The 13,674-nt window shown below is 40.3% G+C and overlaps 1 protein-coding gene across 2 annotated transcripts in view; it reads left to right on the forward strand.

The window, feature by feature from the left end:
- LOC126457642 (4'-phosphopantetheine phosphatase) overlaps positions 1–13,674 on the forward strand; it is a 163,974-nt gene that overhangs the window by 19,364 nt on the left and 130,936 nt on the right. For both annotated transcript variants that reach the window (XM_050094113.1, XM_050094114.1), the window contains exons 3-4: positions 10,924–11,123; positions 11,267–11,450. In XM_050094113.1, coding sequence (XP_049950070.1) covers positions 10,924–11,123; positions 11,267–11,450 — 384 coding nt within the window. The remainder of the gene's footprint in view (positions 1–10,923; positions 11,124–11,266; positions 11,451–13,674) is intronic.

Here is a 13,674-nt window from a genome sequence, read left to right on the forward strand (position 1 = left end):
TCTAAGGTTGTGCAAGTGTTCCTCTGTGCTGTGGCCTGCGACAATTATGTCGTCCAGGTAATTAATACAATGAGGGATTGTTGACGTGACATGCTCAAGATAACGCTGAAATATCGCCAGGGCACTGGATTTTCCGAAGGCCAACCTCTGGTATTGGTAAAGGCCAAACAGGGTGTTGACGACCACCAGCTGTTTGGAGTCCTCATCATGTGGTATCTGATGGTAAGCCTCCGAAAGATCGATTTTCGAAAAATATTGGCCTCTTGCCACGGTGGAGAACAATTCATCAGAATGAGACAAGGGATAGGTGTCCACCAACAATTGGGAATTAATGGTGGCCTCGAAATTGCCACAAAGACGTAATTTTCCCGAGTGTTTCCTGACAATAACGAGGAGCGAAGCCCACTCACGAGAAGAAATGGGAAGAACGATGCCGATGGCTGTCAGCCGGTCTAGCTCTGCTTTTACCTGTGGGCGGAGAGCCAAGGGGATCTGTCTCGCGCATAGAAAACGCGGGCGAGCCGACGCCTTCAACGTTAAGTGAGCTTCAAAGTCTGAAACACGCCCCAGGCCCTCCTCAAAGATATCCTTAAAGTCAGAGATCAAAGATTCCAATGATCGATAGGGAACGTCTTTGGAGACCAACTGTATGGTGTCTGCGATAGAAAAACCAAAAGCTTGAAAGGCATCCAATCCAAAAAGGTTAGCGGAGCTCGCATCACTGACAACAATAAAAGTAAGAGGCCGAGTGATTGATTTGTAAGTAACGTCGGTAGTGAATTGACCCAGTAGGGGAATGAACTGAACTGTTTACCATAACCGCGTAGACGCCGGTAAACTGGCGCCAACGGGGGCGACCCAAGGTCGGAGTAAGTTGGTGCATTCAACAAGGAAACTGCCGCGCTCGTATCTGCTTGCAGTTGTAATCGGCACGACCGAACTGACACCTCGATAAAGAGTTTGTGTGCCGATGAGTCAGGAGCCTGGCCCGATGAAACTTCCTGAATGTCAACATCCATGTCTTCTGTACCTGCTTCCTTCGATTCTTTTGAGGCTGAGCGGCAAACTTTAGCAATGTGTCCTTTTTTATTACGTTTTCGACAAACGGCCCAACGATTGGGGCACTCTGACCAATCATGATGGATATAGCACGACACACAGGACGGTAACAGGGGCCGGCGGCCGGAACTCTGTTTACGCGCCATGCAGGAGCGGCCGTAACGGCCGGATTTTAACTCTCGCACGTCGTCCACCCCAGACGCAGTGGACGCGACCATGCCGCCCTGAACTGCCGCGACATCGCACCATGCTTCCAACTGTTGACCTGCGGCGTGAGAGACTTCATAAGTTTGAGCAATGGACAGGACTTCCTCCAGGGAAGGGTCTTCCAACTGCAGGGCCCGTTGCCAGACCTCCCTATCAGGGGCCGAACGAACAATGACGTTGCGCACCATAACGTGGGCATACGACTCTCACGACTGCTCCGTGACAAAATGACACTTGTGACTAAGACCGTGCAGGGTAGCGGCCTGCGCCTGGTAAGACCAATGGGGCTGTTTCTTGCATTGATAGAACTTGACCCTAGCTGCCACAACATGCGTGCGGCGGCGATAATATGAAGACAGCAATGAACACAATGTGTCAAAAGACAAGGATGAGGGTTCCTGCAACGGCACTAGCTGCCGCAAAACTTTATACAGCGAGGGAGATATCAAAGACAAGAAAAGAGCACGACATACCTCCGCATCGGCAACATGAAACGCCTGGAAATGCTGCTGAAGACGATGTTCATATGCGTCCCAATCCTCCGCGTCTCGTCATACGGGGGAAAGGGAGGTGGGAACGGCGCTGGAGCAGACTGCGTGGAGAGCAACGCCGGAAGCACTTGTTGCATGGTTGCCATGAGCTCCGTCTGCTGCTCAACCAAAACCCGCACTAAATCCTCCATGCCGTGGATAAGCTGCGAAACCGGAACAATGACGCAACATGCGAAAGAACGACCCTACTCGTCGCCAGTTGTGTAGTAACACAATTCACATTTTCCGTCGCACTTCACATAGTGTAGACCAGGAACTGTCTGCTAGGCATGCCCGATGTGAACTGACTGGGCACGGCCCATGCTGCCTGAGTTGTTGTTTGGCTGGCAGAGGGCGCGGCCGAATTCTCGCGTGCCCTCTGGGGGACGGGACTTTCCGCGCGGCAACTACTGACTGTGACGCGCCGTGCTGATGTGCACCTCCCACGATCTTTCTGGTGGCTACTGCATTTTTCATTGATCATATCTTCATTTTTAACTTGTTATCCAGCTGGACCCTAAGGAATTGTGTGAACTGTGCTTTATTGAGTGTATGACCATTAGTGTTTACTTTTGGTGCTGGAAGATCATTACTGATTATTTGAAATGGCATAACATGAGTCTCTGTAGGAAAAAGATCTGAAATGTTATCTATTATCTACCTGATAGCCTTTTCAGATATCGTGTAAGCCAGCATTTCGCAACCTTTCAGTATTCATGGCCCAATTTTCAACAACCATTTTTATGCTGACACTGGCCTGTTATAAGTGCATTATATTAGTGTAAATGTGAATTTTAATTATTTATTGTGTTGGAATGAATTTTGCTTTGCTTTCCATTTAGCGACTTGATCATTTTTTGGATTTTTTGAATAAACTCATCTTCAAATTCAACTTGGTCACAACCCCCCACCCCTTATGGTTTCATTAGTCGTAATTATCTTTTCCACCCAGTATGTTCTCTGTTCCATTTGATTGTTTCCCTGTCTTTCCTAGTAATTCCCAACATGCATATTTCCATTGCTCACTGTGTTCTTAGTTTTGTAATCATTTCCCCATTAAATTGCAGTCTCACTGACTTACGTGAAAGTTTTCAATACTGACTCCTTGTAAACTTACCATTTCAGTCACATTAGCAGCTCAATTTTTAAAACTCTATTTAGTGTAACAAAAGTGCACAGTTACATCTTTACTCTTCTGTTTTCTTCTTTCGCTGCACATCCTGTCTCTAGCTCCAGTTGATGTAAATACAAAACTCTCATCTGTTGGTTCTATGACCTCATTGTTAATTTGTAACATTAAGCTTTTTATAATTATTCATGGTGTTACACATTAAAATGTAATGATAATGAGCACTGTAGAGTAGCTGTGGTGTCGAATTAAAACTTGTCAGTGAATCACAACCACATGCATTAATCTTGCTCACTCCACGATCCATTGTGACCATAGTCAAAGACGTGACTAAAATGTTGGCCAACATGACTGATGCAGATATTCACTTTGGTTCCTCAGAAGCTCTTGTAATCAGTGGTTAATACAGTATCAGTTCTCCTTATGCTTTGCTCTACAACCCTCAAATGCTGATTAAAAATAATAATGGTTCCGCTAAGGCTGTATGTTATATCAATAAAAAGTTTTACTCACTCCAGATAAACAATTAAGTGAAGTTTTTGTTTGTATGACCATCTTCGGCAGTGATTGTTATGCATCAGTTATCAATGTGTTTTCTGTCGTAGTTTTACTGTAATTTAAGAGCGTCTTTGGTAAGTACGTCTCACTTTTATTTACAGAGCATCTTCAGTAGTTGGTATACTGAAAACATATGTAATATGTTTCAACAATTTGCTGTTTATGGATGAAAAATAGTTTTTTGATATAAATTTGGTGTAAATTTATGTCCCATGTTTTTCCTCTTTTTATGTTTTTTATGAAGCCTCTTTTTCCTGTGTTGTTAGTGGAAGTTGAAGTAAAAAAAAAAAGATGTGGTATTGCTTCCACTTTTTGTGATTATTCAACTGTCGTGAAACAGCTTTTTCTGTATTTGAATTTTCGCACTTCACTTCTCACTCGACGAGAAAATCACCACATACATAAAACCATTGCAGAAAAGAAATGACTCATAAATGATTGGTCCACCTAGCAAACAATACACTTTTTAAATTAATAGGACAAGTAGTATATAATTTTATATGTAGACATATGATCCCCCTCCGTGCACTAACCACCAGCTCCCTCCCCCCTCCCCCGGTTTCCAGTAACCACTACCACCCACCATGTTGCTTTCCCCCAAACCACCACTCTTTCGGCCCACTCCACTCCCATCTCTGCTGAACAACTAACTCATCTTCTCTAATGTACTCCCCCCCCCCCCCCCCCCACACACACACCAAATGTAAAAAAAAAACACCCCAACAACTATTGACAGTGTTGACAATCCCCAGGACCTGACAAATGAACACACAGAAACACTGTGCTGAATGTAGAACGAAACAAACTACATTTATCCTGAAGTTTTACAAAAGTTAAGTATAAACAACAAAAATGAGGAAAACCAGATCATAAAAGTTAAAAAATCATGTAAGGTGAAAGTGAAACCGAGGGTGGTTTTTTTTCCCCTCTGACTTCAGTCTGTGAAACTATGAGAAAGCAGTTGACTCCAGAACATGTATAAAAAAGGAAGAACACCATAAGTAAGTTACATGCATAATTTATAAAGAAAAACTGTTTGTAATCTGTAAATAACATGGATATCATATTTTTTTAGTAACTACTGCGATGCTTTGTAAAGAAAAGTGATGTGCGTCAAGTGAAAACAATCAGTATGGTTAGGACAGGGAAAACTATAAGAAGTGATAAACAAATAAAGCAGATTACTCGAATAGTACATGGCATTATCAAAAAGCATGACTTCTTTGAATCAGTTTCAGTTCTTTCTAAGGTGATCTAGATATAAAAGTACTTAAACGGAAGGTGGGCCTATGATCTTCGGTAACATCTTGACTGGTTATCAAAATGTCCTGGATCATGGGTTTGAACCCAGCCACAGCCTAAATTTTGCATAGAAATCATCAGCAGTAGTGGCAGAAGACATTTTGTATAAGGAGTCATTCTTTTTCTGCCAACAGCCTTGTCAAAGAATGTGGAGGAGTGGGTGGAGTTTCAGGACAAACTCTTGCCCTTGGGGTGGGAAACTGCTCCTAAAAGGCAGAAGAATCATCAGTGATCATCAGCATGAGGAGGCAGAAGACAATGGAAACACACAATGTATATCCAAATGACATGCACTGTGTAACTGAGAAAAGTGTCATGTTGATCTCTCCATTGACAAAAAATTCTGGATTAGTCCCTCATTTAGATGTTTGAGAGGGGCTGCCAAGGTGGAGATAAAAAGAATGAATAACCAAGACAAGGATAACATACTGAAAGTCAGAGTGTTGAATGTCAGAAGTTTCTGTGTTGTAGGGAAGCTAGAAAATTTGAAAAGAGAAATGCAAAGGCTCTGCCTACATATAATGGGAGTCAGTTACGTTGAAATGGCAAAAATAATTATTTCTGGTCAAATAAATATAAGGTAATATCAACACCAGCAGAAAATGATATAATGGAAATAGGATTTATTATAAACAGGAGAGGAGGGCAGAGAGTGAGTTACTGTGAATAATTCAGTGGTTTAGTGATACGGTTGTTCTCTTCAGAGTCAACAGAAAACCAATGGCAACAACAGCAGTTCAGCTTTACATGCTAGTGTCACAAATCAAAGATTAAGAGATGAAGTATATGAGGGTACTGAATGGGTAATTCTGTATGTAAAATGAGATAATCTAATAATCTTGAGGGATTGGAATGTGGTAGTAGGTGAACATTTGGAAGAGAGCTATGGGAGAATATGAGCCTGGTAGTAGGAATGAGATGATGTGAAAAGCTAATTGAGTTGTGCAGTAAGTTGCAGCTAGTAGTGGTGACTACATTATTCAAAAATCACAAAAGGAGGAATTATGCTTGGAAAAGACCTGGAGATATGAAAAGATTCCAGTTAGATTACATCATGGTCAGAGAGAGAGACTGAAATCAGATATTGGATTGTAAGGTGTGCCCACGAGCAGCCAGTCTTGGATCACACTTTAGTTATTTAGAGTAGGTTGAAGCTTAAGAGACTCATCTGGAAGAACCAGTGTACGAAGATGTGAGATACTGAAGTACTGGCGAATGATGAGATGCGTTTGAAGTTTCCTGAAGTAATCTGGTTTAACGGAAGAAATACTTAAAATGATTGATTGAAACAAGGAAGTAAAATAATGTTCAGGGAATTTAGGAACACACAACTTTACTTAGGAATGAAATTAATAGGAATTGCAAAAAAGTCAGTGGTATGTTAGATGACAATCAGTTTGGCTTTCAGAAAGATACAGGCACCAGAGAGGCAATTCTGATGATGTGATTGATGATGTCGACAAGACTTAAGAAAAATCGAGACAAGTTCATAGGATTATGTCAACCTGGAAACAGCATTTAAAAAAGGAGAAATATTGCAAGATGTATGAAATTCTTAGAAAGGTAGGAGTAACCTATAGCGAAAGATGGATAATTTACAATGTTCAAGAACCATGAGGAAAATGTAAGAATGGAAAACAAAGAACGAAGTGGTCATATTAAAAATAGTGTAAGACAGAGATGTAGACTTTTGCCACTGATATTCTACCTATGATGGAAATAAAAGAAAAGTTCAGGAGTGGATTAAAATTCATCGTTAAAGGATGTGAATGATAAGATTCACTGGTAACATTTGTATCATCAGTGAAACTGAAGAAGAATTACAGAATGTGTTGACTGGAATGAATTGTCAAATGAGTACAGAAGATGGCAGAAGAGTTAACCAAAGAGAGGCAAGAGCGATGAGTAGCAGAAATGAGATTAGTGATAAACTTAACATAAAAAATTGGGGACCACAAAGTAGACAAAGTTAAGGAATTCTGCTATGTTCGGTGCAAAGTGACATATGAAGCAAGAACAACACAAATAGCAGATCAGCAGAGGCAAATGGGGCATCCATGGAAAAGAGATGCTAGCTGGGATCATATGTTGACCTAAATCTGAAGGCTAAGTTTCTAAGAATGTATGTGCAGATCACAGCACTGTATGGTAGTGAATATTGTGGGAATACTGAAAAGTAGAGAACTGAAGCATTTGAGATGTGGTGCTATAAAAGGATGTGGACTGATAAGATAAGGAATGACGAGGTTCTCTACAGAATCAGCAAGGAAAGGAACATATGGAAAACATCATCAACAAGAAGGGGTGGGATGATGGGACATGTGTTAAGGCTTCATTGAATAACTCCTGTGGCACTAGAGGGTGCTTCAGAGGATAAAAACTGTAGGGGAAGACAGAGATTGGAATACATCTAGCAAGTAACTGAGGCTGTAATGTACAAGTGCTCTCTGAGATGAAGAAGTTGACTCAAAAGAGAAATTTGTGGCTGGCCATACTGAACTGGTGAGGAGATTGTTGATCCAAAGGAATTGTGAAGTCCTAGGAAATGGCAAAATGTTGTCCAACCTCTCTTTTTTAGAACTTTACACAGGGAGACACAGACAGTTTCTTCTCATTACTCCTCCATCGATGTTTAAGGCTGCCTCTGTGTTGTAACCCACGTAACACACTTTTTCAGTGCCATCTTTCTAGCATACCATCCACTCGATGCACACACTCACTCCCTCTCCAAATCCCTCCTCCTCCTCCTCCTCCCCCTCCTCCCCCCCCCCCCTCTCTTTTTTCTCTTCCTCCCAGACCCATGATGTAGCTCCCTATCTAATATCACTTCCCATTCCATTCCTCTGTTACTGTAGACAGTTTAATACTGATTGTAAATGTATTATTAATCTCTGTAGAATTTCACACAGTGTTGATAACTTCTTGAATTGGTTTATAATGTTCCAGATCCATCATTCTGAATTATATATTGTGTTCTTTCATGTCCTAATTAGTTTGACTGCTTCTGTAATTCAGTGGTCAATTTTAATGACCACTGTCATTTAAGTCCCAAGTTCAAATTTCAGTAATTTTCTCAGATTATTGTGGGCTGGGAAGATCTAGAGTTGTGTACACTGTTTTATGGCACTTAATGGGAGTTGTTTTGAATGTATAACTAGCTTAAATGAAATGAAATTAAAAAAAAAGCTAGCACAAGGCTGTGAGCCACAACACTAGCATAATATATATAAACTTTTTATCAATGATTGAACACAGTTATACGATAAGTTGAGATTAGGACTAAATTTGCTTCTAACTGCAAAAATGGTTCTCAGTTCTGCTGACACAATAAAAATGAACTGAAGATCGTTTTGCGCCAGAGGCAAGTTTATTCCTAATCTCAACTAGTGTAACATTTATGTTTAATTTCTTTCATTGGCAAACAATGGGAAATACAGTATGGAATGTAACAGTATTATGAGAAGAAAAGTCGCTACTCATCATATAGCGGAGTGCGCGCGCGTGCACACACACACACACACACACACACACACACACACACACACACACACACACAAACAAATGCAACTCACATGCATGATTGCAGTCTCAGGCAACTGAAACCATAAAAGATTTAATTGTGAGAGTCTTTTTGTGTGCCTATCTGCGACTCAGCATCTCCGGTATAAGGTGAGTAGCAACTTTCCTTCTCATAATATTGTTTCTTTCATTAGCAGTTAAACAAACCTCAGCTCCTTAATTCTTGTCGAAGAAACACTATTATTTTTCATTGCAGTTGCTCCAAACTTAGTTTCTCTAATTCCTTAATGGGATTTCACCATTTTTTTGTAAGTTGGACTCCTCAGCTCCAGAATTTTAAGCAGTATTGAATTACAATGTATTTGTTTATAAGTTTATTTTATTTTAGATAAGAACACTACCTTTGTTAATGAATTTGACTTCACATGTAATGTTTTAGTCTCTATCATTAAGACCTTGTGATGCTTCGTTTTAACCCCTTTATGCATTAAGTCTTTTTTTCTTTTTGTGAAAATAATTTGTGTATTACACAACTGGCCATTAAATTTGTTACACCAAAAAGAAATGCAGATGATAAACGGGTATTCATTGGACAAATATATTATACTAGAACTGACATGGGATTACATTTTCACGCAATTTGGGTGCATAGATCCTGAGAAATCAGTTCCCAGAACAACCACCTCTGGCCGTAATAACGGCCTTGATACGCCTGGGCATTGAGTCAAACAGAGCTTCGATGGCGTGTACAGGTACAGCTGCCCATGCAGCTTCAACACGATAACACAGTTCATCAAGAGTAGTGACTGGCATATTGTGACGAGCCAGTTGCTCGGCCACCATTGACCAGATGTTTTCAGTTGTTGAGAGATCTGGAGAATGTGCTGGCCAGGGCAGCAGTCGAACATTTTCTGTATCCAGAGAGGCCCGTGCAGGACCTGCAACATGCAGTCGTGCATTATCCTGCTGAAATGTAGGGTTTCGCAGGGATCGAATGAAGGGTAGAGCCACGGGTCGTAACACATCTGAAATGTAACGTCCACTGTTCAAAGTGCCATCAAAGCGAACAAGAGGTGACAGAGATGTGTAACTAATGGCACCCCATACCATCACTCAGGGTGATACGCCAGTACGGTGATGATGAATACACGCTTCCAATGTGCATTCACCGTGATGTCGCCAAACATGGATGTGACCATCGTGATGCTGTAAACAGAACCTCGATTCATCTGAAAAAATGACGTTTTGCCATTTGTGCACCCAGGTTCGGCGTTGAGTACACCATCACAGGTGTTCCTGTCTGTGATGCAGCGTTAAGGGTAACCGCAGCCATGGTCTCGGAGCTGATAGTCCATGCTGCTGCAAACATTGTCGAACTGTTCGTGCAGATGGTTGTTGTCTTGCAAATGTCCCCATAAGTTGACTCAGGGATCGAGACATGGCTGCATAGTCCATTACAGCCATGCGGATAAGATGCCTGTCATCTTGACTGCTACTGATACGAGGCCATTGGGATCCAGCACGACATTCCATATTACCCTCCTGAACCCACCGACTCCATATTCTGCTAACAGTCATTGGATTTCGACCAACGCAAGCAGCAATGTTGCAATACGATAAACCGCAATTGCGATAGGCTACAATCCGACCTTTATCAAAGTCGGAAACGTGATGGTACGCATTTCTCCTCCTTACACGAGGCATCGCAACAACGTTTCACCAGGCAACGCCGGTCAACTGTTGTTTCTGTATGAGAAATCAGTTGGAAACTTTCCTCATGTCAGCATGTTGCAGGTGTCACCACCGACGCCAACCTTGTGTGAATGCTCCCAACCTTGTGTGAATGCTCTGAAAAGCTAATCATTTGCATATCACAGCATCTTCTTCCAGTCGGTTAAATTTCGCATCTGTAGCACGTCATCTTTGTGGTGTAGCAACTTTAATAGCCAGTACTGTAGTTTTTGAGGTTAGTAGACCATATTGACAAGCAATTCTGAAAAGAAGTTTTATTTTGCAGAACGTAAGAAATAAATGGTTTGGTACATTCCTGGCATACAATGCATGTAAGGTGAAACATATAACAGTTCATTGTTTCTTTACAAGTACTGTATGGCATGATATAACTCATCCTGTCCAGTGGCACGCAATCTACATCAGTACCCCGCTACACATGCAGTATGAGACATTTTGAAACAGTTTCAGGCCTTATTCATACAAAAATGAGTGAATGTTAAACACTTACCTGTATTGGGAGGTCAACAATGATGCAAATTTCTACAATTGAAGGGTGGATTGATCCTTTGTTCTTTGTTTGAATTGTAAAGTTCATTTCTGTATGAATAAGGATAGAACCTGTTTGAAAATGTTACATACTGCATGAGTAAAGAAGTATTGAAGTAGCTTGTGTGCCATTGGACAGCATAAGTAAAGTATTTGTAGTTATGTCGTGTCATGTAGTAGTTCTGTATTAGTAAAAGAAAAAAAAATCATGGTAAAAGCACACAGAGATTTTCCTGTTTGGCTCACTGGTATATAGTAAGGAGTTAAGTAGTGCTCGTTGCCTTTTTGAAATTTAGTGTTACAGCTAGTGCTTTATTGATTATGGTTTTCTCTTTGTAGGAGCATCGATTATATGAGGTATCGGAAGGAGCTAGATTGCACTTCATTAAATTTGAAACAAAATACATTGAAAATTGTTTGAATTTTATTGAAGCTAATTTGGTTAATAGCAGAGAAAATATGGTTGGAAAAACCATAAAAGCTACTGGTGGAGGAGCTTATAAGTACACAGAACTTCTTCAACAAAAACTGGGTCTTTCGTAAGTATTTTAACTTTTGTAAAATTTATTGTAAAATAAGCCTTAGATTTTGTACTGCAAACTTTATACTTTTAAAACCAATAAAACTCAGATTTTTTTAAAAAAATTGACTAACTCTGTTGCACTGAAAAACTTCTTGTTAGAGTTGACAAAGAGGATGAGATGAGCTGCTTGATCAAGGGGTGCAATTTCTTACTGAAGAACATTACAGATGAAGCATTTGAATACCACCGCCATGGCAATCCTGAGTACAAGTTTCAAAATGCGGACCCAAATATCTTTCCATATCTCTTGGTTAATATTGGCTCAGGAGTTAGCATCATGAAAGTAAGTCAGGAAAGTAGAAAAGTCCCTTTTTTGTAAAGAAAGATTTCTAAATATATTCTTCTCATTTCACAAAAGTCTAAAAAAATATTAGCCCAATATTCTGTTTTCTTTCCTTATCATACTAGTACTGGCGTTAAGCTATATAAATTTCATTCTTGTATTTGTGCATAGTGTCTGTTTCAAGTCAATAATGGTAATAATGTTTATGTAATTGACTTGAAACCTCAGTTTTGCCAACAATTGTCTGTACTTTCAGTTTTTTTCTTTTGAAATATGCATCTTTCTTACTTTAAAATTAAAACCATTTCATAACTTGGAAAGAGGGAAGTATTATGGCACTGTTGAATGGTGATAACCATTTTAAATGTAATTTAAAAGTGAAGTAAATGGAAAATAAATGACTGTGTTGTTGCCCGAAGCACTGCAGAGAAGCACATGCCAAATTTCGTTTTTTCTTTTGTGTGGTTATTATTTGACTCTCTCCATACTGAGACTATCCATGATGTTCGGTATGTATGACAAAAACTTGTACTTAGTTAAAATTTTGTGTTCAGTTGGAGAAAATAAATAAGCAGAATTATCCAAGCAGTAAACATCAGGCATTAATCTCAAGGGATGAAGATAAAGACTATCAACCAGTATAATTCAAAAGTATTGCACAGTGTCTGTGTTGAGGGTGGGTGGTGGGGCTGGAGGGTTGAGAAAGGCTCATCATATTTTGTTAACCATGTTAAAAAGATGCTATAAAAGCAAAGAGAGGTTCGTGACAATAGTATGAGGTGTGTTAAAAAAATCACAGGATTTTTTGTTTTTCCAAAAGAATTTTTATTTACTACATTTTATCCCTTTCAGAATAGCCCACTTTGGTTATTTACACGTACACCTGCCCTTTTACTGATACATGAAACATTTTTGAAACTTGATCTTTGATATAGCTTTTAGCTCTCTCAGCGATATGCTTTTAATCTTATCTATGGTTATAAAATAATGCCCCTTTAAGGTTTTCTTTATTTTTGGGAGCTTTGAGTATGGATTCGGACACATCATTATGGTACTGATTTGGACCAAAAATTTACAAATAAGCTGTGAAATGTGAACAAGTGCATTTTTGTGTTGCAAAAGCAATGGATTGTTTCACTATAAAGTTAGATGATGCATTTTATTTCTCACAAATTGGTGCAACGGAACTCTGTGCTAATTGTTTGACCTTGTGACAAGGACTCATGATATACTATCCCATTAAATTCGAAGAACGCAGCAAGCACAATCTTTGCGTGTGACCACACTTGGGAAGCTTTTTTTGTTTTGGTGATTCACAGTGCTCCCAAATAAAAATTCTTTAAATATAATGTAGAGTTGCACTACATCTTTGACTGTTGGTTTGTTTACGTTGTAGTCAAGTCTCGCAGGCTTCAGCAGAAAGCCTGGCACATCTGAGAAACAGGTTTTGGTTGCTCATTGGGCAGCTTTTAACTCGGCAGGAGATCAATCTTGCATTTTATAATAATGAAGTAATGAAAATTATATATAAAAACAAAGATGAGGTGACGTACCGAACAAAAGCGCTGGCAGGTCGATAGACACACAAACAAACACAAACATACACACAAAATTCAAGCTTTCGCAACAAACTGTTGCCTCATGAGGAAAGAGGGAAGGAGAGGGAAAGACGAAAGGATGTGGGTTTTAAGGGAGAGGGTAAGGAGTCATTCCAATCCCGGGAGCGGAAAGACTTACCTTAGGGGGAAAAAAGGGACGGGTATACACTCGCACACACACACCTATCCATCCACATATACAGACACAAGCAGACATATTTAAAGACAAAGAGTTTGGGCAGAGATGTCAGTCGAGGCAGAAGTATAGAGGCAAAGAAGTTGTTGAAAGACAGGTGAGGTATGAGTGGCGGCAACTTGAAATTAGCGGAGATTGAGGCCTGGCGGATGACGAGAAGAGAGGATATACTGAAGGGCAAGTTCCCATCTCCGGAGTTCGGATAGGTTGGTGTTGGTGGGAAGTATCCAGATAACCCGGACGGTGTAACACTGTGCCAAGATGTGCTGGCTGTGCACCAAGGCATGTTTAGCCACAGGGTGATCCTCATTACCAACAAACACTGTCTGCCTGTGTCCATTCATGCGAATGGACAGTTTGTTGCTGGACACAGGCAGACAGTGTTTGTTGGTAATGAGGATCACCCTGTGGCTAAACATGCCTTGGTGCA

Source organism: Schistocerca serialis, chromosome 2, assembly GCF_023864345.2.
Source record: "Schistocerca serialis cubense isolate TAMUIC-IGC-003099 chromosome 2, iqSchSeri2.2, whole genome shotgun sequence".
NCBI classification, from domain to species: Eukaryota; Metazoa; Arthropoda; class Insecta; order Orthoptera; family Acrididae; genus Schistocerca; species Schistocerca serialis.